This window comes from Myotis lucifugus, unplaced genomic scaffold (assembly GCF_000147115.1).
Source record: "Myotis lucifugus unplaced genomic scaffold, Myoluc2.0 scaffold_23, whole genome shotgun sequence".
Classification (NCBI taxonomy): domain Eukaryota; kingdom Metazoa; phylum Chordata; class Mammalia; order Chiroptera; family Vespertilionidae; genus Myotis; species Myotis lucifugus.
In genome coordinates this window covers 6,926,193-6,953,896 of record NW_005871071.1, presented here as the reverse complement: position 1 = coordinate 6,953,896, position 27,704 = coordinate 6,926,193, and the positions used below count along the sequence as shown (strand labels likewise).

Sequence of the window (27,704 nt, the reverse complement as noted above, 5' to 3'; positions counted from 1 at the left end):
CAAATAACAGGCTTTTGGCTTGTTGCTCGGGGGATACATGAAAATCTAAAATAGCTCTCATAAAGCCCCATTAAAGAACGTAGACCCTTTCAAGAATTTTTGAGCCATAGAACTTTCTTCTAATTGACATTTTTTAAATGGCTTAATTTTAAAAAATATAATATTTTCCTGAGATATACTTACTAATTTCCTTTATTTTAAAACAGTAACAGAGCCAACACCAGAAATAATTGTAAACTCAGCAGCAAATTTTATTAAGTCTTTATAAATAGAGCATTGAGTTAGTTTCTTGGTAAATGTCAAAAATGCATGTTATATTTAATGTTAGTTTAAAAGGTAATAAATAGTGTGATGGAAAAGCAAGTATGTAACACCCAGTATATTTTACTCTTCTAGAAAAAGCTGTGCTTGCCCTGTGTTTAGTGATAACACACAGAACTGGGTGTTACTTGTCACAAATATCATCTCTCTTGATTCCTAGGATCAATCACAGCAAAGCAACTATACACAATGATGATGGATGAAAACATCAGCTTGATTATAATGGATGCTCGAAGAATGCAGGATTATCAGGATTCCCATATTTCAGATTCTCTAAGTGTTCCTGAAGAAGCCATCAATCCAGGGTGGGTCATTGTGTGTTTAGATAGAATGGTAAACTGGGGAGAGTAGTAAATGTTAATAATTAGCATCCAATCTAAATGTGATGTAATAGTGTTTTCTTTTCCCATTGACCTTTTCATTTTTGCTTGTAATGTACACCTTACCCAGTCTGGGTGCTCTCTCCTGTCTGTGGCATTTGGAGCCTTAGAATAGAAATGAAGCCGCCCTTGTGTACTCTCTCTCCCCAGGTGTTTGTTGACTAACTTCTCATACTGTTTTTTACATATGAGCTTTTGAAGCATATGCATCAAATAGACTAAAATTGTGAACTAATTGAATTGTTTTTAATTGGAGATTTCTCATACTGTTATCTGTGATAAAAGAGCACACAAATACTTTTTCGAAGAAGACAGTGTATAACTAAGCCATTAAGAGAGAGTAAAGACTCTAAAGGCAGACTATGGTGAGATTATAAATGTCTTTTATTAGCTACCTTACTTCTAGCTAGTGACTTAACCTCCTAAGCCCATGTTCCCATCTATAAAATGGGGATAATAATAGTACTTATCTCAGAGGTTTTGAGAAGTTTGAGCCTGGCATTTGTAAGGACTTAACTTAAAAATGTACTTTCTTTCTTTTTTGATAAAAAAGCTTTTAACCTATAAAATTAAAGTTACCATGCATGGGTATGTTGTATATTAGAAACTATCTCATCAGTGACAGAGTTAAAACTTCAGATCCAAGATTATTTTCACTATTTTGAGTATTACATAAATTATGTAACCTCTCTGGGTCTTAGTTTATGGGATTGGAGTAGGTCCATTCTAGGACTAACAATATTAAGAAGATATTTTTAAATTAGGTAATTAATAAAATTTGCATGATATTTGGTATACTGCAGATGTTTGCTAAGTGTTTGACCTGAAGAATAGTATGCATTGTAAATATGTTATCTGTCCAATCTGTGTATCAATCTATCTAGCTGTTTATTTACCTGAATTTTAAATTAACTAGTGTAGCTGGATGATTTCCTTTTTTACAAAACAAGGTGTCTTCTGCTATTCCCTCTATCATTCCTCTACTGTGAACCACCAAACAGATTAGTAACTACATTATTTAAATATGAGATTCGAGTGCTTAATCTAATCAAGTAGGTGGGAATATATTCCTAGGATTTGAAAGAAAAAGAAAGTTATAATTACTCTTTGGGTAGTCTAATCTGTACTAACAAAAAGTTCATGGTTTTAATTGAGTTTAATTGTTTCCCAAAATGTGGGATTTGGACTACTGGGAAACTCAAGGTGAGTTTAGGTTGAAGATTAAAGAACAACGAATTGCATACCAAGAAAAGCATTCCCTTTTAATTTCTGTTTCAGTCCTGGATTAGTTAAAAGAAGTCTCAATTTGGTGCTAGCATTACCTTTTAATATTTGCTAATCTCTCTTTCTTGCTAGAGAACAGGCCTCAGAGTTTTCTGTAGGCAGCAGTGACCGTGATTACTCTGTTTTTTTATATTAAAACAGTGTAATATTCATATGATAATGCTTATGTAAGTGTTTAGCGCAGTGAATTGTCAAAAATGGAATGCATCCATTGAGTTAGTATCTGGACCAAGAAACATTAGCATCACTCCAAAAGGTCTTCATAAGCCACCTGTCAGTTACTACCTATACCCCCACCCACCCAGGGAACCACCAACTTAGAATAGATTCCTTTTTATCTGTTTTTATAGTTTGTATAAATGGAATCCTACAGTCAGTAGCTTTTTATGTCTGGCTTTTTGTACTCAACCTAATGTTTATGAAAGTCATATATATTATTATATGTTGTTGTAGTTTATTTATTCTGATTGCTAAATGGTGATCTATTGGGTGGCTATAGCATAATTTAGTGATCTATTTTGTTTAATTTTAGGATTATTTTTAGGATTATTCTTTATTGGATATGATTCTATTTTTTCATGTATATAGCAATATACATTTTTCTGTTTATTTAAGTAAAAAATCACTTTCAATTAAATTAACGAATAATTAAAGTATTAAATAGTAGACAAGGTAAAGCAAAGTTATAGCGGTGTGTGAAGATGGTACTGGTTGATACTGTTGTTTTCCACAGAATAGTAATCTTGAGTTTTTAGATAAAAAGTATTTAGGCAAGTATATCCCTGCAGTTAAAAATAGTCCTTAAGAATATCACATTTCATTTTTTCTCATTCTTTGTTGACTAAGCATTCTTTTGATTTCAGTATATCAGATGAGAATTATTACGAGGCATTTTGTATTTCTTCTTTTTTTCTGTATATTCTAACTAGAGGCCCGGTGCACAAAAATTTGGGCACGCGGCGGGGGGTCCCTCAGCCTGTCCTGTGCCCTCTTGCAGTCTGGGACCCCTCAGGGGATGACCACCTGCTGGCTTAGGCCTGCTCCCCGCGGGATTGGGCCTAAGATGACAATCAGACATCCCTCTGGCAGCCCAGGAGCCTCGGGGGATGTCCACTTGCCAGCGGGAAGCAGACCTAAGCTGCAGTCAGACATCCTTAGCGCTGCTGAGGAGGCAGGAGAGGCTCCCACCACCACCGCTGTACTGGCAGCCATCAGCCTAGCTTGTGGCTGAGCAGAGCTCCCCCATGTGGGAGCGACTGACCACCAGAGGGCAGCTCCTGCATTGAGCGTCTGCCCCCTGGTGGTCAGTGTGTGTCATAGTGACCAGTCATTCACAGTCTTTCTGCTGTTAGGGTCAGTTTGCATATTACCCTTTTACTATATAGGATAGAGGCCTGGTGCACAGGTGGGGGCCAGCTGGTTTGCCCTGAAGGGTGTCCCGGATCAGGGTGGGGGTCCCACTTGGGTGCCTGGCCAGCCTGGGTGAGAGGCTGATGGCTATTTGCAGCTAGTCACACCCCCTTCAGGGTGGGGGTCCCCACTGAGGTGCCTGGCCAGCCTGGATGAGGAACTGAGGGCCGTTTTCAGGCTGGCGGACGACTGAAGCTCCCAGCCTCTCCTTATTTTCCTTTATTCTGGGATTTATTTACCTTCTATAATTGAAACATTGTTGCCGTCACTAGTGCTCCCAGCTCTGAGGCCTCGGCCGGCTGAAAGCAGGTATCTGGGGTTTGTTTAGCTTCTATAATTGAAACATTGTTGCTTCCGGAGCTCAGAGCCGGGCCGCGGCAGGCGGGGAACCTTAGCTTCCTCCATCACTGTAGCAAGCAAGCCTCCTGCTCGCTTCAGCTGCGTGGCTTCTGGCCGCCATCTTGGTTGGCGATTAATTTGCATATCCTGCTGATTAGCCAGTGGGAAGCGTAGCGAAGGTACGGTCAATTACCCTTTTGTCTTTCATTAGATAGGATAGGTAAAGTAACCTGCATTATTATATACAGGATTTTTAAAAAATGATCTTAACGCCATTTAGTTTTACTTAGGAATAAAAGTTTCACCAGTCCTGTCTTGCTTGCCAGTATCGTCATTTAAATAAATGCCTAGGTGCTTTGTTAGAAATAATATGGAGTTTCTTACCTGGAGGAGCAAATCTGTTGTACTGACTCAGTTATTCAGCAGATGTTTACTGACACTTGCTATGGGCTGGGTTCCTGTGGTTTGCAGTGCTGGGACTAAGTCAGTTGAACAAACAAATCTTTGCTTCATGGAGCTTATATTTTACTAGAAGCCTGAGGGGCTGGCCCCTACCACCACAGCGGCTGCCTCTGCCTCAACCCTCACAGCCCCAGCTTCGTCCAGAAGGTCGTCCAGAAGGACGTTCGGTCTAATTAGCATATTATGCTTTTATTATATATAGGATTAACAGGGAGATGAGGTAGGTGAGACAACCAATAAAACATAAATATATGTCTGCTATTGATAAGATGGGTGTGTCAAGCTTGTATATTGGGGTATTAAAATGTTAATCCAGCCATAACCGGTTTGGCTCAGTGGTAAAGTGTCAGCCTGTGGACTGAAGGGTCCCAGGTTCGATTCCGGTCAAGGGCATGTACCTTGGTTGCGGGCACATCCTCAGTAGGTGGTGTGCAGGAGGCAGCTGATCGATGTTTCTCTCTCATCGATGTTTCTAACTCTCTATCTCCCTTCCTCTCTGTAAAAAATCAATAAAATATATATTTTTAAAAATGTTAATCCAGTATGGCTTCACTGAGAAGATACTAGTAAGCAGATCTTGAAGGGATAAGGGGAATGACTGATGCGTTATCTGAGGGAATCATACCAGAAGTTATAAGGAAGCCAGTGCCTGGAGTGGAGTAAAGGGGCAAGTACATAGTTAATGATGAGGACATTGAGAGAATAGGATTTGGGGGAGGGACCATGTGGCAGGTCCATTGTAAGGACTTCAGGAAGAACTTCAGCTATTCTGTAAGCAAAAGAGGAAATGAACGGCATGCTTTATCATAGAGTTGATAATATTCGCAGTTGATGATGTAAGAGGCAACACAACAAAGCAGCAAAGAGCTTGGACATGAACTCAGTTTCCCCATCTATAAAATGAGGATAACAATGCCTACTTTATAGTATTGTTGTGAGATTCAGAATAAAGCGTTTGGAATAGTACCTGGCACATAATAAATGCTGTATGTGTTTGTTAAATATTTGGGTATTTGGTTAACTATTAATTATAGGTATCAGAACTGAAATATAAATAATGTTACCTGGATGATCTTCCAGTCGTTTATACTTGGCTGAAAGATGCTCATAAGGGTTTCTGTTTTCAGTTTGGCCCCCATTTTTTGGTAAAGGGTCAAAATTTTAGTCTCTAATACTAAAATATATTCCAATATTATGCAGTTGTGATGTTATTAAACATTTTAGGGTATTTAATATCTTAACACATAGTCTGACCTTAGAAAGAAATCTGTCTTAAAGTTTGCTATAGTCTATACAGACTGTAGAACAAAACTCAGTGTCTTATATTAGTATATTAGGACCTCTCATCTACTTTTGCCCCAATATAAATGTTAATATATTTCAGAATCACTGCTAATTGGATTGAAGCAAAACTCCCAGATGACTCTAAAGACAAATGGAAGAAGAGGGGGAATGTGGATTATGTGGTACTTCTTGACTGGTTTAGTTCTACAAAAGATTTACAACTTGGAACAACTCTACGGAGTCTGAAAGATGCACTTTTCAAGGTTAGCAAGTTTCCTTATTAGTTTACTATAATTGCAAGCCTTCTCTGAATGTTAGAAAGGTATGTTGACTAGTTAAGCACAAGAAGATCCATTATGCTTTGGTTGTAGATTTTTTTGATATTTAGATATAAAAGACTAATTTTGAAATAACAACAGTCTAAAGCAGAATATTAGAATTTTCAGGAATAGAACTTATCTGAAAAAAGAAATTGTTTTTTGTTTTAAGAATTAGATTATGAAACAAAGACAAAGGAAGGTGTCACTAAGAAAAAAGAGATTGATTTGACTTCATTAAATAAAAACTTAGATGTGAAAAAATACAGTAAGACGACAGAGACCAAGAGAAAGATATCTGCCTAAAATCTGAAGAGATTTTACAAATAAATAAGAAAATTAAGATGAAATGATAAAATAAGTAGTTGACTTATTTTATTCTGACATAAACATAAAAGGATATGTAAGTGATAATAACATAAAAGTGATCAAATCAGAGAAACTCAAATTGAACCAATGAATACCATTTTCACTGATCAGATGAACCAAGATAAAAATACTCAGTTTAATTTGTTAAATTATTAAACAGTGATGGCACTGAATGCTGGTGAGAATGTGGTAAGAATAAAACTTACCTGCTGGAAGGAGGGTCAATTGATGGAACATTGTCTTCTTCCAGGAGGGCAGTCTTAAAAGCCTTGAAACAGTTCATGCTTTAAAATAGGGAATCTAGCCCTAGCTGGTTTGCCTCAGTGGATATAGTGTTTGCCTGTGGACTGAAGAGTCCCAGATTCCATTCCAGCCAAGGGCACATGCCCGGGTTGCGGGCTCGATCCCCAGTAGAGGTCGAGCAGGAGGCAGCCAATCAATGATTCTCTCTCATCATTGATGTTTCTATCTCTCTCTCCCTCTTCCTTCCTCTCTGAAATTAATAAAAATATATCTTAAAAATACATACATATACACATATAATAGAGAATCTAGAAATATACTCAAGGATAGGTTGATAAATGAAAGTGCCAATATTTAACTACTACTGGCCTACAAAAGAAGCAATTTCATAAAGTTCAACCTCAGATATTTGAGAATTTAGTGTATGATAAAGGTAACATAACAAATTAGTGAGGAAAAGATGGATTTAAATGAATGGTTTAGGGACAGCAGCAGGCTAGCCAGTAAGTAAAAGGGATCCGTACCTTAATTTCTTAGACTACACTAGACTCCAAATGAGTCAAAGATATAAATATGTTGATTAAAACAATGAACTACTAGGGGAAAGGATTTTTATTATCTGGGGGAAAAAAGTGTTTTCATTTCTTGATCCTAAAGCAAAACACCATTAAGGAAAGACAGTATATCTGTGTTAAAAACTTCATAAACAAGGTAAAAATCAATCGGGACAGATTTTGTAACATATGACAAAGACCTATTTTCTTAAATATTCAAAGTACATTTACTGTTTACTAACAAAATAGTAAACTCTGTAGAAAAATGGGCAAAAGATGAGATTAAATCATTTCTATATATAAAAAGCCAGTGTCCGTGACGACCAAACGACCAATCACCATGAGGTGCATTGAGCACCTCTTGGTCCTTCCTCCGCCGCCCCCACACCCTCCCCTGGCCCACAAGTGGGGTGGAGCGAGCCTGGGGACTGGTGAGCTGGCTGAAAGGCTGAAAGGCTGATCTCTTGGTCCCGGCTCACAGGCTCTGATGGATGGCGGGGGGTGGGGGGAGAGAGGGGGGGGTGGGGGGGGTGGGGGGGGGGACCAGCGTGGGTGGCAGGACAACCGGGCTGACTGTCAGGCTGTTGGGTTCACCAGCTCATCCCCAGCTGCTTAGGGGCTCAGTGGGAAAGTAGGTGCTAGTGAATTCACCTCCATGGGCGTAGCCAGGCTGGCCGCTGATGGAACGCGCTGCCCACTCTGTGCCTCTCATGCCGGGCGGGTAGTTCTCGGGCGAATCAGCCCCTCAAGCCCCAATGGCAGTGGCAGCGGCAGCGGCAGCAGCGTGAGCGCCCCTTAGTGGGCGGCGCACGCATGTGGAGGTGAAGTCGTTGGCGTCTGCTTTCCCACAGGCCTGAGCCCCTGAGCAGCCGGGGTTGAGCTGGTGATCCCAATGGCCTGACAGCCCAGTGGCAGAGGCGGCGTTCAACCTGGGGACTGGCGAATGGGACTGACAAGAAGATGGCCCTGATTGCAGGAGGCTAGGCCCTAGGGACCCTACCCGCACAATTTCGTGCGCTGAGCCTCTAGTATAATATAAATGACTAATAAACATATTAAAAGATGTTCAGTTCCACTAACAAATGCTAATTAAAACAAAAGAGCATTTATGCCCACCAGTTTGGAAAAATTGTAGAGATTTATAATTGGCATTCTCATACACTGTTAATAAATATATAAATTGGTATTGTTCTTTTGAAGGGCAATTTGGCAGCATCTACCAAACTTTAAACCAATAGTTCTACTCCTGGGATATTATTCTACAAAAATAAGTATTTTTTTAGGATCCTTTCAAAGATTAACAATATAAAGATGTTCATGTGCATTGGCTTGGCAACTCCACCTCTGGGGACATTCCCTAATGGAGTTGATTGGGTGTATACATTTATAAGGAAGGATCTTCAATGTTTATAATTAAATGGGGAAAATAAGTGTTCAGATGATGAATTCAGTTTTGGTGTATGTGTATGTGTGTATACAATAGAATATTAGCTGATTATTACAAATGACATACAGCTCTTTATTAATAAACAATAGACATAAGAGCCCTGGCCGGCTTGGCTCAGTGGATAGAGCGCCAGCCTGTGGACTGAAGAGTCCCGGGTTCGATTCTGCCCAAGGGCACATGCCTGGGTTGCGGGCTCGGTCCCCAGTGGGGGGCATGCAGGAGGCAGCCGATCGGTGATTCTCTCTCACCATTGATGTTTCTATCTCTCTCTCCTTCTCTCTTCCTCTCTGAAATCAATAAATATGTTTTTTGAAAAAATAGACATAAGATAAAAGCATCATCATAAAAGTTTCATTGTTTTGTAAAAACAATTTTAAAAACCTGTATATCTTTGTAGGAAAGTAAGAATAACTGAAATATTAAAGTGGTATCTCTGGGTAGTGAGGTTATGGATGGGTTTTATTGCATATAGACTTATTTTATTTTTCTTCTAAGAAAAATAAATTGATTACTTGTCTGACTTTAAAAATCTGATCTACCCATTTGTTTCATTTAATGTTAAATTTTTAATTCCACTTTCAATTTTTTTTTAATATATCTTTATTGATTTCAGAGAGGAAGGGAGAGGTAAAGAGAGATAGAAATATCGTTGATGAGAGAAAATCACTGATTGACTGCTTCTGCACGTCCCCAACTGGGGATCAAGCCCACAACCTAAGCATGTGCCCTTGACCAGAATTGAACCTGGGATCCTTCAGTCGCAGGCTGACACTCTATCCACTGAGCCAAACCAGCTAGTGCCCACTCATTTTTTTTTATCATTTAGAAGATAAATCTTCAAGAGAGCAATTTTTAAATTCAGGTTTGTGTGTTCTTGGCTGCCATATTAAAAACACTATTTCCTTATTTTATAGTGGGAAACTAAAACTGTCCTGCGCAACGAGCCTTTGGTTTTAGAAGGAGGCTATGAAAACTGGCTTCTTTGTTATCCCCAGTACACAACAAATGCTAAAGTCACTCCACCCCCACGAGGCAAGAATGAAGAGGTGTCTATCTCATGTATGTATGTGAAAATTTTTTATTACAACTGCTTCAGTAAAATAAACTTTAAATTATTTATGTTCTTAAGATAATGTTATTGGTTATATGTGCATTTGTTCTATTAGCTAGTAACTTGTTTTCAGGCATAAAAAGGAATTATTGTTTAATTCTTTTTTATTTTTTTAAGAACAGTTTATTGATTTTTAGAGAAAGAGAGGAAGGGAGAAAGAGAGAAAGGGAGAAACATGGATGTGAGAGGGTAATATCAATAGGCTGCCTCGTGCATGACCCCTCCCAGGGATCAAGCCCACGACCTGGGCATGTGCCCTTGATGGGGAATCAAACTGGCAGCCTCCTGGTGCACCAGACAACACCCAACCAGCCAGGGCTAATTTTTAAATTTTATTTTATTTTATTTTTTTAAGCAAAGATGGAAATTTATTGAAGAACAAGTACATACTCCCATGTGGGGAAGGGAAAAGAATCTCACAGCACAGACTCCCACGTGGGGAGGGGGAAAGCGTCCCCTAATTTTTTTTTTTGAGTCCCCTAATTTTAAATTTTTTAATACTATTGTTACCTCATTTAGTTTACATTTAACTATCACATACAGCATGCATGAGTTATGTCAGTACTGTTTATGGGGTGTGCTGTTCTTTTAATTTCTTATTATTCTTTTGGGGATTTTAGTGGATTTTACTTACCCCTCACTGGAAGAACCAGTTCCTTCTAAACCTGCTGCACAGATGCCACCTCTTCCTCTGGGTGAAAATATAGAATTCATAAACAATCAAGATGAGAGAATGAGACAATTGACTTTACCAACTTCAGTTGAACCAATTGTTACTTCTAAGTCTGATGTTTCACCCATAATTCAGCCAGTGCCTATTGTAAAGAATTTTCCACAGGTATGAATTTTCTTTGATAGTTAACCTCATCTTCATAGTGTTTCTTCTCACTTCATTCTCTTTTTCTTTTTTAAAAAAATAATGTTTTTATTATTGATTTTAGAGAGAGAGGAAGGGAGAGAGAAACATCGATGTGAGAGGGTAACATCCAATTGGCTGCCTCCTACACACCCCTTACTGGGGATCGAGCCCGCAACCCAGACATGTGCCCTGACTGGGGAATCAAACTAGTGACTTCTTAATGCATGGAACAGTGCTCAGCCAACTAAGCCACATTGGCCAAGGCTGTCTCTTTTCTTTAAATACATAGAATAGAAGTGAAGGTTTATATATAACCTGTAATATTTTAAAAAGAAAAATATCAATGAAAAGAATCTATGCTTTGGTACCTTTATTGTGGTAAAATATTTTTATTATAATTCAGTTCTGTTTAATACAGCAATATTAAAATAGATAACTGGAAGGATTTTTAAACCTAGCTGGCGGTCTATTTACTGCAGGCAATACCAATAAAAGATTATATTATTACCACAGTAAACTTGAACAACTCTAAAGTTTTCTGGATTTTTGTTTTTGGGGTGTTTTTTTTTGTGTGTGTATTATTATTTAACCCACAGTATTTTCCCAAATAGCTTGTCTTACAGATGATAAATAGGTAATGTCAGTATTTAGTTTTGAAACAATGCTTTAATTGTTTCCTTAGAATTTGGCACATAAATAACAGGCATGTATTAACAATAATAATCTAAAAAATTTTAGAATTTTTAAAGCTTATGTTATTACACTTTTTCAATTTAATCAGTGTTATTGAACCCTTATTCCTTTGTGACTTTGAGATATGTGCAATTTATCAAACATATTTTGAAGATTTTCTATATGAAACAACATGAAGGTTTACACATATGATTAAGCCATGGATTCTGTCTGATGTTTAGGAGAGTCTTGTACAAAATCAGCCATAGCATAAGGCAGAATATCATAATTTTTCTAGTAGTCACTGGAAAGAAATTCTGACTGAGGGGAATGTCTTTATGGAGTTTTTATCTGGGCTTTAAGAGTTTAGTAAGATTTGAGGATGGAAAAGACAGTAGAAAATTGTATGACTAAAGGCTCAGAGCATGCTTTGGGGCTCGTGAGTAGTTTTGGCATGCTTGGACGCAGCTGTCTGTTGAGTAAGGTGACTAATAGTAGGTAAGAATGGAAAGATGGGCAAAAGTCATCAAAAGAGACTTGGATGAGATTGGAATTTTATCCTGTAGGCTCAAGGAAAACATTTAAAGAATTTTAAACTTGAAAGTAACATGATCGTAGATATGCTTTTAAGATTAAGGAAAAAAGGATTGATTTACCAAAATGTGTATGGAAACATTTATTTTGGTTTCTATTTAACCTTTTATAGATAACCTCATCTTCATAGTGGTTCTTCCCACTTCATTCTCAAATGTAGAAAGCAAGAAGGGAGAATAGATTTTAAAAATACACACACACACACACACACACACACACACACACACACACTAGAGGCCCATTGCAGGAAGAATCCTGCAAGAATAGGGCTTCCTGCGGTCGGAGCAAAGCAGAGAAGGGAGTGAAACCCGCTGAGGCGGGCTTTGCTCCCTCCTCCGCCGTCCCGCTTGCTTCCCTCCCATCTCCACCACCCCGCTTGTTTCTCCACAGCTTCACTCCCTTCTGCAGCACTTGGCTTCCTTCTACATTGTCTTTGCTCCCTGCCTGTGTATGCAAATTAACTGCCATCTTTGTTGGTTAATTTGCATACTCATCTGATTGGCTGGTGGGCGTAGCAGAGTGACACCAGTTTGCATGTTTCTCTTTTATTAGTGTAGGTAGGTGTGTGTGTGTTATTGATTTCAGAGAGGAAGGGGGAGAGAGAGAAACCAATGATGAGAGATAATCATTGATTGGCTGCCTCCTGCACGACCTCTACTGGGGATCGAGCCCATAGTTGTGGGCTGGTGCCCTTGACCAGATTCGCAAGCTCTATCCACTGAGTCAAACCAGCTAGAGCAGTTTTTTTTTTTTAATATATTTTATTGATTTTTTTTACAGAGAGGAAGGGAGAGGGATAGGGAGTTAGAAACATCAATGAGAGAGAAACATCGATCAGCTGCCTTCTGCACACTCCCCATTGGGGATGTACCCGCAACCAAGGTACATGCCCTGGACTGGAATCGAACCTGGGACCCTTGAGTCCGCAGGCCGACGCTCTATCCACTGAGCCAAACCAGTCAGGGCCAGTTGTTTTTTTTTTAAGTGATGGGGCAAAAAGAGAAGTGAGGAACAAAGGAATGATTTTTTTCCTTCACTAACTTCTTCCTATGGTATCATTTTTTAGTGGAAAAACATACAATCCATTTTATAGGACCGCTATGCAGGTTGTTATTAGAAGATATTCTTATAAGTTCTCATTTTTGTTTTAGTAAACTGTCCTCACCAAAAATTATGCTAACATCACTTCTAAAGATTTTGTAGGGTTAGTATGCAGTTAAATTGAAATAATAAACATTTTAACACATTAAATCGGGAATTTTGGTGGTTTACTGGTCAACTTGTATTTAGGATCTTATCTTTTAGGAATATTTTATTCATTCTCACAACAATATAAGTATTTATTACACATTCAGCACTGAAACTTATATTCTAGGAGGGAAGAAGGTTTTAAACAAATAATTAGAATTATTTAATCAGAATTCTAGTAAGTACTATTAGGGAAAAGAATAGGGTGTTAGGAGAGTATATAGATATCACGATACTTGGCTAGTGTAGGGATCAGGAAAGTCTTTCTAAGGGAAAGATATTTGCACCAAAATGTAATGCTGTGGTGGGAATTATCTAGATGAATAGCTAATATAAAAGCTTGCGTTGGGAAGGAGCATAGCATCTTTGAGGAACAAGCATATAGATCAGTAGAAAAGAGTAGACAGCCTAGAAAAAACCCACGCCTTATGGTCAATTAATATTGACAAAGGAGGAAAGAGCATACAAAGGAGTAAAGACTTCAATAAATGGTGTTATGAAAATTGGACAGGCACACACACCATTAACAAGAATCAACTCAAAATGGATAAAAGACTTAAAATGCAAAACCATATAAATCCTAGAAGAAAACATTGGCAGTAAACTCTCAGACATCTCTTGTAGCAAAATTTATTTTGCCAGTGTATCTCCTCAGGCAAGGGAAACAAAGAAAAAAATAAACAAATGGGACTGCATCAAACTACAAAGCTTTTTGCACAGCAAAAGAAACCATCAACAAAATGAAAGGCAATCTACAGCATGGGAGAACATATTCACCAGGGATGCATCTGATAAGGGATTAATTTCCAAAATATGTAAAGAACTTATACAACTCAACACCAGGAAGACGAACAACCCAGTTAAAAAATGGGCAAAGGACCTGCATAGACATTTCTCCGAAGAGTATATACATATGGCCAATAGACACATGAAAAAATACTTAAAGTCACTGATTATCAGAGAGATGCAAATGAAAACCACAAGATACCATCTCACATCTGTCAGAATGGCTATCATCAATAAATCAACAAACAACAAGTGCCTTGAGAACTTGGAGAAAAGGGAACCCTCATGCACTGTTGATGGGAATTCAGTAGTGCAGCCACTGTTGAAAACAGTATGGAGTTTTCTCAAAAAAGTAAAAATGGAACTGCCTCTTAACCCAGCGATCCCATTTATGGGATATAGCCTAAAAAACCTGAAACACTAATTCAAAAAAATACATGCACCCCTATGTTCATTGCAATGCCAAGATCTAGAAAAAGCCCAAGTGCCCATCAGTAGATGAGTGGATAAAAAAGCTGTGCTACATTTACACAACGGAATACTATGCAGCTGTATAAAAGAAAGATCTCTTACCCTTTGAGACAGCATGGAGGGACCTGGAGAGTATTATGCTAAATGAAATAAGCCAGTCAGAGAAAGACAAGTATCACGTTCTCACTCGTATGTGGAATCTAATGAACAAAATAAACTGATGAGTAAAATAGAAACAGGTATAGACACTGAACAGACTAACAGTTGTCAGAGGGAACTAGGGTTGGGGGACTAGATGAAAGAAGGTGAGGGATTCAGCAAAAAAAAACCACCCATATATATACTAGAGGCCCAGTACATGGATTCATGCACTGGTGGAGTCCCTCAGCCTGGCCTACACCCTCTCGTGATTCAGAACCCCTCGGGGATGCCAGCCTGGCCTGCAGGGATCGGGCTTGTTCCTCAAGGGATATAGTAGTGCGCAAAGCAGCAGGCAGCCAGGGAGGAGCCTGAGCCCAGGTCAGGCGCTGCACCACTCCCACTCATTCTGGCCCCACCTCGCCTGCTGCCGCTCAGTAGCACTGCTGCAGAGGCGGGAGAGGCTCGTGCTACCTACCACAGATATGCTCGCCAGTTGTGAGCCTGGTGTCTGGCACCCAACTGTCAGTTGAGTGGCACTCCTGCTTTGGGAACACACTGACCTCCTGCATTGAGCGTCTGCCCCCTGGTGGTCAGTGCACGTCATAGCAACCAGTCATTTGGTCACTTAAGTTTTTTATATATATAGATATAACACAAAGACACAGACAACAGAGTGATGATAGAGGGGAAGGGGCTTAGGGGATAGGTGGAGGTGAGCAAAGTGGGGTGGGAAAATGACGGAAAGAGACTGCTTAGGGAGATGGGCACATGATGCAGTGTGCAGATAGTGTTTTATTGAGTTGTACAGTTAAAACCGGTATAGTTTTGTGAACCAATGTCACCCCAATAAACTCAATTTTTTAAAAATGAATAAATAATAAAAATAAAAGAAGAAAGTGTGGATGGACCTGGAGAGCATTATACTAAGCGAAATAAGTCAGAGAAAGACAAGTACCATAGGAACTCCTATGTGGAATCTAATGAACAGAATAAACTAACAAATAAAATTGGGTGAAAACGGTGGAGGGAATAAGCAAAGAAAAAAAACCCTCATAGACACAATAGTATGGTGATTACCAGAGAGGAAGGGGGTGGGAGGTCGTAGAAGAGGGTCAAGGGGGATAGATGGTGACGGAAGGAGACTTGACTTGGGTGGTGAAAATGCAGATGGATATATAATACAATACACAGATGATGTATTATAGAATTGTACACTTGAAATTTATAATTTTATTAGCCAGTGTCACCCCAGTATATTTAATGAGAATGGGGTGTGTGTGAAAAGGAAAGTATGGCTGGTGTATAGGATGGTGTGAAATAAGATTGGAGAAATAGGCAGAGGTGAGACCACCATGGTAAGGATTTTGATGTAATCTGGGTACAATGAGTTGCTGTTTAAAATAGGGTTTTAAGCAGGTGAAGAACATAGATTTGTGTTTTAAAATTATTGCTCTGCCACAATGTAGAGAAATAGAAGGGAGGCAAGAGAAGGAATGAGGCAACTGGTTGGAAGCTATGTAAGAGAGTGTTGGCATGGACTTGGCTATTGCTAATGGAGAAGGAGGGAGAGATAGAGGAAGATCATCAGACTGCAGAAGGGCAGGGGAGACCATATGAGACTCAGTTTTCTAGTTTGAGCTGCTGTTTTGATAGTGTTTATATCCACAAACTAACCATGTTTGTGGGGGGAAATCATGGAATTCAACTTTGGTCATATTAGGTTTGTGTTATATATGAGATACTCACATGAAGTTATTGAGTAGGCAACCGAATATGTAGTAATGGAACCTAAGTCAAGGTATGCCCAGGTCTAGGATTTATGTGTTAGGATGAACTCTTCCATGTACAGAACACACCAGGATATACTGAATGGGTGGAATTGAGAGTGCCAAGTGCCTCGTGAGGGTAGTTTACAAGTAGATATTCTGGCAGATGTCTCCATAAAGTGATGGTTTTTTTGTTTTTGTTTTTTATCACAACTTGACTTCAAGACATGAGTTCCTGGATTTTGACAAAAGTATATTTTGTTCTGTTTTTGTTGCTATAGATTGATCGTACTAAAAAACCAGCAGTCAGATTGCCTGAAGATCATAGAATAAAATCTGAAAGTACAGATCATGAGCAACAGTTTCCTCAGAATGGAAAAGTTGTTCCTGATCGTTCCACAAAGCCAGTACTTCCCCCTCCAACTGCCATGTTAACAGATGAAGAAAAAGCTCGTATTCATGCAGAAACCGCTCTTTTAATGGAGAAAAACAAACAAGAAAAAGAACTTCGGAAAAGACAGCAAGAGGAACAGAAAGAGAAACTGAGGAGAGAAGAACAGGAACAAATAGCCAGAAAGAAACAAGAAGCTGAAGAAAATGAAATCATAGAGAAGCAACAAAAGGTAAAAGAAGAACTGGAAAAGAGAGAGAGTGAACAGGCCAAGAAAGAAGATAAAGAAATCTCAGCAAAGTGGGACAGAGAGATAACAGGAGTAAAAAGACAAAGTAAAAATGAACATGAAACTACCAATGCCAAGAAATCTGTGGAAGACAGGGGGGGAAAGTGTCCCACCACCGAGGTACAGAAAAAGTCAGTGGGAGATGTGCCCCATTCCTCTGTGACAGGAGATGCAAGTTCAGGCAAGGTAAGCAGACATAAACAGTATTAATTGTCAGCTAAGGGAAATAAAATGTACATAAAAAGATGACACCAGGAGGATTCCATAAACAGGGCAGGCATTCTAAGTAGTTTGGTAGAGGGGGATTTGTACGGATCCATCTGCATTTGCTCACATATTCTCCTTTGATTGGTTGAGAATGGAATTGCTCTTTATGTCTGTGAAATACAACATAATTTTAATAATTGAAATGAATAGCAACATTCTTTTTATTTTGATGTATGATCATCAAAAGACTAGAATGAAATACACTCTTTCTTTCTCTATGGAGGAATTAGGTGCCCAATCTATACTAATAAAAGGGTAATATGCTAATTAGACCAGACGACCATCCGGACATCCTTCCAGACAAAGCTGGGCCCAGGAGAAGCCGCCCACCCTGCGGTCCCAGGCGCCAGTGCCTGCAGACTGGGAGAGGGAGAAAAGTTACCTGCCCCACGGTCCCGGGCGCCTGCGGCTGTGGCCCAGGCGAAGCCACCGCCCACGGTCCCCTGTGGCTGTGGCCAGCCGGGGCGAAGCCAGTCCAGGTCCCAGGTGCCTGCAGCCTGCCGGAGGAGGCAATCCTGGGTCCTGGGTCTGAGGCAGAGGCAATTAGGGGCAATCAGTCCGGCAGGGGAGCATTTAGGGGTGATCAGGCAGGCAGAAGTGGTTAGGGGTGATCAGGCAGGCAAGCAGGTGAGCGGTTAAGAGCAAGCAGTCCCAGATTGCAAGAAGCATGTCCCCCAAGGGGTCCCGGATTGGAGAGGGTGCAGGCCAGGCTGAGGGACCCCCCCCCCACATGTACGAATTTTGTGCACCGAGCCTCTAGTATTTATATAATAGATTTTGTATCTGTTTAGAATATATGCTAAATCTGATATCTAAATGGCCTGACATTTTTTTGTTTACAGTGATTTTTTAAAACTTTTTTTGGTCAGGTCTGCCATTTTGTTTGTAATGGCATGTAATCAAGAATACTGGCAATAAACCCATTCATGTAGCCTTTCTCTGCCCTGGGCTATCCCCCAAAATTGGTTTCTTTAACTATTGGGGATATTTTTTGTCAATTTTTTCTCTCTGTTATTTAGTGTTCCCTTTTGAACACTAAATAAGCTTCTATAAAAGCAGGAATAGTTACAGCCTTTTTAACCTACATTTAAATGGAAATACAATTTTGGTAGTGCGAAAATGACTTTTGATGGAAGGTGAAATGCCATATTTAAAGATTGTTCATTTCTATACTTCTCAAGCAGCAGTTCAGGCATATACCAAAGTTAACAATTATTAATGCCTCACTTATCCAGGGAACTCTGATCTGGTAACCTTAGCTATCAAAAATATAGCTGCCATACAGTAACCTTTCTAAACACCCAAAGTTAGAGAAATGAAGCCCATGTACTAGTACTTTATTCATAGGAGAATCAGAACTTATGAGCTCTTATTATTTAAATATTATTCATTGAGTAGCTACTATAGATCAATGTTTTTCCCTACATTATCTTATTCCTCCTCTTGATAACTCCATGAGCTATTCTATTTACAAATGAATTGAAGTTTAGAGGTTAACTTGCCTAAGATCACATATGCAGTGAGATTCCTAAGTGACTTCCTTTCCATCTTGCTATACTTAGCGGTAGGCAGTCACAAGAACATAAAGAACATAAAGCATTCATATTTCTGGGGTCATTTAGTTTAGGTGCCAAATATTCCTACAGATCTAAATATCCCCAAGATTACCACATATAGTGTTTGATGTTTCTTATAACACACTAGAGGCCCGGTGTGTGAAATTCGTGCACAGGTAGGGTCCGTAGGCCTGGCCATGATCAGGGCCAATCGGGGCCTTCCTTCCCCCGGCTGGGGCCATTCTTCGTTCTTCACCGCACCCTGGTGGTCAGCGGTCAAACTCCTGGTCGGTCGAACTCCCAGGGGGACAGTTTGCATATTAGCCTTTTATTATTGGGGGGAAAAGTTAAGATTGCCTTCATTGTATGTTGCTATTTTTTTTTCATTGTATGCTTCTTTTAAAAGTGAGCAAAATATGTAATTTATTCTGGAATAAATTTTATTAGAATTATTACACATGCCCTAACCGTTTTGGCTCAGTGGATAGAGCGTCAGCCTGCGTGCTGAAGGGTCCCGAGTTGGATTCCAGTCAAAGGCACATGCCCGGGTTGCAAGCTCAATCCCCAGTAGGAGGTGTGCAGGTGGCAGCCAATCAATGATTTTCTGTCATCATTGATGTTTCAATCTCTCTGTTCCTCTCCCTTCCTCTCTGAAATCAATAAAAAATATTTTTTTAAAAAAATGAATAATTGCCCTAACCAGTTTGGCTCAGTGGATAGAGCGTCGGCCTTCGGACTGAAGGGTCCAAGGTTCGATTCCGGTCAAGGGCATGTACCTTGGTTGCAGGCACACCCCCAGTAGGGGGTGTTCAGGAGGCAGCTGATCGACGTTTCTAACTCTCTATCCCTCTCCCTTCTTCCCTGTAAAACATCAATAAAATATATTTTTTAAAAAATGAATAATTATCTCTAAAAAATTATTACACATTTTTTACTTTACTGTGGTTATTTTTAAATGAACTATAAAATAAAGTGAATTTTTTAAATGTTTTACTGATTTTTTAGAAAGAGAAGGAGAGAAAGAAACATTGATGAGAGAGAAACATCGATCGGCTATCTCCTGCACAGCCTCTACTGAGGATTGAGCCTGTAATGGTGGCATGTGCCCTGACCAGAAATTAAACTGGTTACCTCTTGATGCATGGGACAATGCATCTGAGCCACACCAGCCAGGTTAAAGTGAATTTGTAAAATAAATTATGCTATGTTCCAAGAGGAAGTAAAGTGGGATTTTACACTTTTGAATATCACTATAAAATTTTACAATCTCTTTATTCTCTTTAATACATGTTTTATTTTTGGAACATGCCACCTTCGAGGTAACCAAAATCATATGAGGTTTAAATAAAAGCATATTTATTTATTCTTCAAAAGAGGACTTGGTGAATTATACTAATGACTAATATCTTGTACTTTGTCATGTATTATGAATCAGTGCTTCACAATCCACTGTGACTTGCGTCAGTGTTTTTACCCTACTGATTCATCAGAAATTTTTAGTTCTTTATCTTTAGTATTAGGAAATCTCACATGGGCTCTACCACCTTTACTTTGACAATAAAATTGCATAAACTTTTCAGAGGTCTCAATTTTTTCTCTTATATTTTCAGTTTGGTAAATTTGCTTATATTAGGTGAGTAGGTGTATATTGGGGGGAAATTCAACTGTTTTTTCACTTCGGAAATTTTAATAATTTTACAGCCTGTTAAGATTAAAGGACAGCCAGAAAGTGGAATTCTAAAGACTGGAACTTTTAGAGAGAATACGGAAGACACTGAAAAAAATAAAGTAAGTAGTCGTTCCTTGGGTGGAGAAAAACATGGATTATAACATACCATATGTTAATTGTTACCCTAGCATTCATTCTCCATCTTATAATCTCTCTGAGGGAATCTTTGCTGCCTCTGGTAGCTGATTTGTGTTTGTTTTTACATGATTATATGCTGTTTGTCTTCCTATTTAAAGTACAGTAGTATATTCTATTTATTTTACGAAATTAAAAAATACTTAGGCCTTACTATATGATCCAGGAATTCTACTTCTGGATATATACCCAAAAGAATTGAAAGCAGGACCTCAAAAAGATATTTATACATTCATTTTCATAGCAGTATTATTCACAGTAGTTAAAAGATGGAAGCAACCCAAGTAACCATCACCAGATGAATGTATAAACAAATGTGGTATGTACAAACAATGGAATATCACTCAGCCTTAAAAAGGAAGGAAATTCAGACATATACTACACCATTGATCTATCTTGAAGATGTTATGCTAACTGAAATAAACCAGTCACTAAAGGACAAACTGTGATTCCATTTGTGTAGGGTACCTAAAGCAGTCAAATTCATGGAGATAGGAATTAGAGTGGTAATTGCAAGGGGTCCAGGGATGGAGTGAGTAGGCAGTTGTTTAAATGGGTACAGAGTTTCAGTTTTGCAAGATGAAGAGAGTTCTGGAGATGGGTTGTACAACAATGTGAATATACTTATGCCACTTAAAAATGGTTAAGATGGAAAGAAAAAGGTTAAGATGGTAAATTTTACGTATATTTCATCACAACTTTTGAAATAGGCCTTTTATGAGACATCTTTGCCTCTGTTTTTAAGAGCTTTATTTAAGAATAATACATAAAGGGTAACCAACACAAGGCTTTTGGTTCTCTGGTACAAGTAGCTTAAGTTTGTATATGACAAAATTTATTGAAAAATCAGATTTTTTTTCTCTCTTTTTTAAATAAACAAGGCCCGGGAGCCTTTGACAAGAGCACGAAGTGAAGAAATGGGGAGGATCGTACCAGGACTGCCTTTAGGCTGGGTCAAGGTAAAATTCAAAATTAGCACAGAAATAAATACATAACATGGTCATTGTATTCTTTGGTGGGGGAGGGGAAGGTTTTTTGTTGTTTATTCTACATTTTTAATGCACTCAGTTCTGTTTCATTATAGAAGATTTAGCTCATTTCCCTAATTATAGCAGGGTTAGATTTTTGAGTATCCAATCTGAAATGCTGTGTGTAATATATGTGAGCATTACTGACATTTGTCATTTAAAACCTGAAGCTTTTTGGAAGTTTAATTATAGAAGTGATTATCACCATTCTATATAAATTATTTTAATTCAAAAGCAAATTTAGTAGTGGAATACTTTTGAGTGTTTTTTTTGTTCACATACTGGTCATTGTTTTTTGACCTGTTTCTATATTTTTTTTTTCTTTTCCAATGAAGTTTCTTGACCCAATCACTGGAACCTTTCGTTATTATCATTCACCCACCAACTCAGTTCATATGTATCCACCGGAAATGGCTCCTTCATCTGCACTTCCTTCCACCCCTCCAACTCATAAAGCCAAGCCACAGATCCCTGCTGAACGGGACCGGGAACCGTCCAAGCTGAAGCGCTCCTACTCCTCCCCAGATATAACCCAGGCCATCCAAGAGGAAGAAAAGAGGAAGCCAACAGTCACTCCAACAGTCAATCGGGAAAACAAGTAAGTTTATCCTAACTCCTGAAACTAGAATAATCTGCTACATTTGTAAGCTACTCTGAACATAACTTATTTATGTCATGGAGTTAGAAATTTCTGTGGATGGCTTCACCAGCCACTGTTATTTACTATAGAGGGAAAAATAAATTACTGGATTAAAATGTCCTTGGTTTTTCTCCCAAGTGCTAATTTAAATATGTCAGAGAAGATTATCATAAGCATTAAGTAGATATAAAGGTATATTCATTATTACATTTTAAGACACTATGCTATAGACTACCTAGAAGTTTTCATAATTCTTAAATCTCTTTTTAAGGAGCATAATTTATAAGCTTGTTGAGTTTACCTTGTTGCACCTCTCAGATTCTAAACTTTTTTTAAGTTAGTAATGTGGGAGCAAACTTATATAGTATTAAAATAACAAGCGTTGTACTGTGTGTCAGCTCTTAACCCTTATTCTGTTCCCTTTTCCTTCATTACATTTCTGCTATGCTGTTCACAAACAGTGATCCATAGGTTCATTAGTTTCCCCAAACAGTATCTTGTTATATGTTCCTGGCTTTGTCTCTTTTGAATACTCTAATGTTCCCAGCTTCTGATCGATAGGGTTATGAGGAGATAATATTTAAGTCCACTTACCACTGCTAATATTTACCTTTTGGGGGAGGGGAATAGGTGGAAGTATAAATAAATGGCTTTGTTTTCCTGTTTATAATATACACCTTGTTAATTACTAAGGAATTCCAACTAGGCTGTCTTTTTGGTCCCTTTGGTAATACTTCCCCAAAATGTAGTTGATATATTTTCCTCATGAGAACTTACATTGCCAATTGAGGACTTACTTGGGAGATTTTTTTTTTTAATCTGTAAATGTAGTTACAGATGTTAGGGCTCACTATTAAAACTGGTGAGATTTAATTCCTTGCATCATCATTCTTCTTTTTTTTTTAACACCAATCAACTTACAGGGCTACTGCTTCTTGCATCATCATTCTTAATAAAGCTTGTTAATGTCACAGTTTTAAAGACTATTACATGTGCACTTTATGTATTTTTATATATATTGAACAGAGAGAGAGTAAATGAGTGCAAACACCTGAGCACATGTAAAGAAAAGGAATTGAAATATAGTTCAGTGTGTTCTCAATATTCCTTCAGGATGGCCCTAGCTGGTTTTGCTCAGTGGATAGAGCTTCGGCTTGAAGACTGATGGGCCTGGGTTTGATTCTGGTCAAGGGCACATGCCTGGGTTGTGGGCTCGATCCCCAGTAGGGGGTGTGCAGGAGGCAGCTGATCAGTGATTCTCATTATTGATGTTTCTCTCTCTCTCTCTACCTCTCCTCTCTGAAAACTATTAAAATATATTAAAAGTATATATATATATATATATATATATATATATATATATATATATTCCTTCAGGGTGGAACTATTAATGATTAGGATCAATAATAACAGAAAGATCTACCAGTTAAGATTTTTCTTAATGCTACAGTAGTTCAGATATCCTGAATGACAAAGTCTTTGAGGCATTCACTAGTCTAATGCTACCCAGTAGGCATGTTGATAGAAATATTCTCTCTTTGATGATAGAGATGTTTTGGATCTGTACCTCCAGTGAGGTAGTGGCTACTTTGGATTGTGACTAGTGTAACTGAGGAGCTGAAATTTTTTTATTATTAATATTTTTAATTTAAATATCCATCCCTCTGTAGCTAATAGCTACCATATTTGTCAGCACAGTTCTCAACCTTAGGGAATAGTACCCAAATAACCTCTTCCTCCTTTGATATACTCCATAGTAATATACAGGTTTACAACTGTGAGTACATGAAACAGAGTTTATTCTTTTTTTTTTTTAATACATTTTATTGATTTTTTACAGAGAGGAAGGGAGAGGGATAGAGAGCTAGAAACATTGATGAGAGAGAAACATTGATCAGCTGCCTCCTGCACACCCCCCATTGGGGATGTGCCCACAACCAAGGTACATGCCCTTGACCGAAATTGAACCTGGGACCCTTCAGTCCGCAGGCCGATGCTCTATCCACTGAGCCAAACTGGTTAGGGCCAGAGTTTATTCTTTTTTTTTTTTTTTTAATATATTTTTATTGATTTTTTACAGAGAGGAAAGGAGAGAGATAGAGAGTCAGAAACATCGATGAGAGAGAAACATCGATCAGCTGCTCCTGCACCTCCCCCACCGGGGATGTGCCCGCAACCTAGGTACATGCCCTTGACCGGAATCCGGGACCTTTCAGTCCGCAGGCCGACGCTCTATCCACTGAGCCAAACCGGTTTCGGCCAGAGTTTATTCTTGTATTATTATTTATTAATGTATTATTTTCCATATAAACTACTTTTGCCCACCCAGGTGTGTGTGTTTTATTCCTTTTTTGCATTCTGTTGAATTCAACATTTGGTAATACTAAACTTCCCAGAATCATTTAACGGAGTTTGAAAGAGGCTTCTTTACTATAAGACTCTACCTATTTATGAGAAGCAGAGATCTATCTCAGGATGTCTGTAAGACCCATGGACCCACAAAAGAGGTTAAAGCAGCAGTTCTCAACCTGTGGGTCGCGACCCCTTTGGCGGTCAACGACCCTTTCACAGGGGTCACCTAAGACCATCCTGCATATCAGATATTTACATTACGATTCATAAAAGTAGCAACATTACAGTTATGAAGTAGCAACGAAAATAATTTTATGGTTGGGGGTAAAAATATGAGGAACTGTTTTAAAGGGCCAGAAGGTTGAGAACCACTGGGTTAAAGGTATTTGTTTCATGGGAGGGTCACAGAATATGTGTCACCTAGATGGTAAATGTTTAGTAAGACCTAGGACCTTAGAGCTAAGTTATTAACACTTTACAAAATTAGTGTGTACTATAGTGCACATCCTAGAGTTTGCTGCCATTTGTCATTTAAACCTTATTTTCACATGCTGTGCATTCTAAGACATCTTGTATGCTTTTTCTTCCTCAGGCCAGCATGCTATCCTAAAGCTGAGATCACAAGGCTTTCTGCTTCTCAGATTCGGAACCTCAATCCTGTGTTTGGAGGATCTGGACCAGCTCTCACTGGACTTCGTAATTTAGGAAATACTTGTTACATGAACTCAATACTGCAGTGCCTATGTAATGCTACACATTTGGCTGATTATTTCAACCGAAACTGTTATCAGGATGATATTAACAGGTAAAGAAATACTTTTTGCAGTATAATATTAAAAGAGTGATATAGCCCAGTTGGTGTGGCTCAATGGTTGAGCATTGACCTATAAATCAGGAGGTCACGGTTTGATTCCTGGTCAGGGCACATGCCCGGGTTGCAGGCTCGATCCCTAGTAGGGTGGGTGCAGGAGGCAGCTGGTCAATGATTAACCAGTTAACTGCCACAATAAATTTAATTTAAAAAGGTCCACTGCTTCTGTCTATAGAAGTTTAAGGCATACAAATGGTTAATTCTCCCTCTCCCTGATATCAATTTAAAAAAAAATTTTTTTAAGAGTGATGTAACCACCTAGCTCCTTACAGTGAAGTCAGAGTAGGAAAGGGGAAAATAACTTTTTTCTTGAAAAGCCTCCTCTAATAAATAAAGGACAGACAGGAAAGGAGCAGTGCAAGAGGCTAGACCTTCACAGCCATAAACTGGAGCCTGTCGACGAGTAAGAAGAGACAGTAAAGTGCTGGCAGCCATAAAGAAGCTAGTCAGAGGCATGTAATCAAAGTCAGATTTAGATGGGTGTTTGGTAATAAACCTATGAATAAGTATTTTAGCGTAAGGCATAGTACATTAATAATTTAATGTTGACATTAAGATCCCACTGCACCTTGACTGCTTATAACTTCCTTTATTGCTTTTTTGTAATTTTATTTGCCAAGGTCGAATTTGTTGGGTCATAAAGGTGAAGTGGCAGAAGAATTTGGCATAATCATGAAAGCATTATGGACAGGACAGTACAGATATATCAGTCCGAAAGACTTTAAAATCACCATTGGGAAGATCAATGACCAGTTTGCAGGATACAGCCAGCAAGATTCACAAGAACTGCTTCTGTTCCTAATGGACGGTCTCCATGAAGATCTAAATAAAGTAAGAATTGTGATTGTTCTAAGTTGCAAAGGCTCTTTAGGGTTCAACATGTAATTTTTATAGCAATTTAAAATTATAGTTGGTGCTTGTTCAGTGCTAGTTTATCATGTCTAGTGACTTTGTACTAATGCGTGAAACTATAAAACACATATATCAAATTGGTCTAGTATTTGAAGAAGTATATACAGTTTGTAGTTACTCACTAAAATGTTAGCAAGTTGTATTGTGAGAAATTTATAAATGTTAAAATAGTTATTGTGTTTGTGACCCACATGTATGTGAAAGGAAAATAATAAACATGACTAGAGACCTGGTGCACAAAAATTTGTGCACTCAGGTGGGTCCCTCAGCCCGGCCTGTGCCCTCTCGCAGTCTGGGGCCCCTGGGAGGCCCCTTCCCCTGGCTGCTGGCACAAGTTTTCCTCCGGCGCCCGGAACCCAGGCCTTCACTCTTCGCCGGGAGGGGCTGGCGCGGCAGGCGAGGGGCTTAGTTCCTCACTTGCCGCGCGTGGGCCCCGGGGGCGTGGCGGAGGCCGGTGCGGCGGGCTTCCCTCTTTGCTCGTCGCTCGCTGCGCCGGCCTTCGCTCCCTGCTCCTGCCTGGGGCCAGCCGGCTTCACTCCATTGCTTGGCGCCTACGTATGCAAATTAACCGTCATCTTTGTTGGCAGTTAACCACCATCTTTCTTGGCAGTTAATTTGCATATCGCCCTGATTAGCCAATGGGAAGCGTAGCAAAGGTACAGTCAATTACCCTTTTTGTCTTTTATTAGATAGGATTTTATACAAGATTAACTGTGGACAGCCCGAGCATCTTTTTTATTACTTTATATATTACTAGTGGCCCGGTGCACAAAATTCGTGCATGGCTGCAGGGGGGTTGTCCCTCAGCCCAGCCTGCACCCTCTCGAATCTGGGACCCCTCGAGGGATAACCGGCAGTCGGACATCCCAATCACAATCCAGGTCCGCTGGCTCCTAACCGCTCGCCTGCCTGATTGCCCCTTACCACTTCTGCCTGCCCTCCCCTGCCACGACCAGACGCTGGGACTGGCCTCCTCTGCGTCACACAGAGCTGCGGGACCCCTAGGCCTCACTGCGCGGAGCAGCCCCCAGGCCCCACCTCCGCTGTGCACGTGGCCATCTTGTAGCGGCCATTTTGTGATGATGTCACGCGCGAGGGCCACCTAGGCTTTTATTAGTATAGATTGCATATTATATGTATTTATTATGTTCTTTATGTATTATTATACTAGCGCAGTGATGGCGAACCTTTTGAACTCGGCATGTCAGCATTTTGAAAAACCCTAACTTAACTCTGGTGCCGTGTCACATGTAGAAATTTTTTGATATTTGCAACCATAGTAAAACAAAGATTTATATTTTTGATATTTATTTTATATATTTAAATGCCATTTAATAAAGAAAAATCAACCAAAAAAATGAGTTCGCGTGTCATAGGTTCGCCATCACTGTACTAGAGGCCTGGTGCACAGATTCGTGCACTGGTGGGGTCCTTCGGCCTGGCCTACAGGGATCAGGCCGAAACTAGCTCTCCAAC

At 39.3% G+C, this 27,704-nt stretch overlaps 1 protein-coding gene across 9 annotated transcripts in view; it reads left to right on the top strand.

Annotated features, from left to right (window-relative positions):
* The window catches only part of USP8 (ubiquitin specific peptidase 8), a 48,515-nt gene that overhangs the window by 15,035 nt on the left and 5,776 nt on the right, over positions 1-27,704 (top strand). For 4 of the 9 annotated variants that reach the window (XR_002828536.1, XR_002828535.1, XM_006085972.3 and 1 more), the window contains 10 exons: positions 482-626; positions 5,581-5,743; positions 9,325-9,469; positions 10,142-10,359; positions 16,340-16,924; positions 20,263-20,349; positions 21,307-21,384; positions 21,789-22,051; positions 25,038-25,250; positions 25,937-26,147. Coding sequence is in view for 7 of the 9 variants with exons in the window: in XM_006085972.3 (XP_006086034.1) it covers positions 482-626; positions 5,581-5,743; positions 9,325-9,469; positions 10,142-10,359; positions 16,340-16,924; positions 20,263-20,349; positions 21,307-21,384; positions 21,789-22,051; positions 25,038-25,250; positions 25,937-26,147 (2,108 nt within the window). In the remaining 2 variants the exon portion in view is untranslated. The remainder of the gene's footprint in view (positions 1-481; positions 627-5,580; positions 5,744-9,324; positions 9,470-10,141; positions 10,360-16,339; positions 16,925-20,262; positions 20,350-21,306; positions 21,385-21,788; positions 22,052-25,037; positions 25,251-25,936; positions 26,148-27,704) is intronic. The other 5 variants (XM_023751660.1, XM_014453450.2, XM_023751663.1 and 2 more) reach the window with 5 other exon arrangements.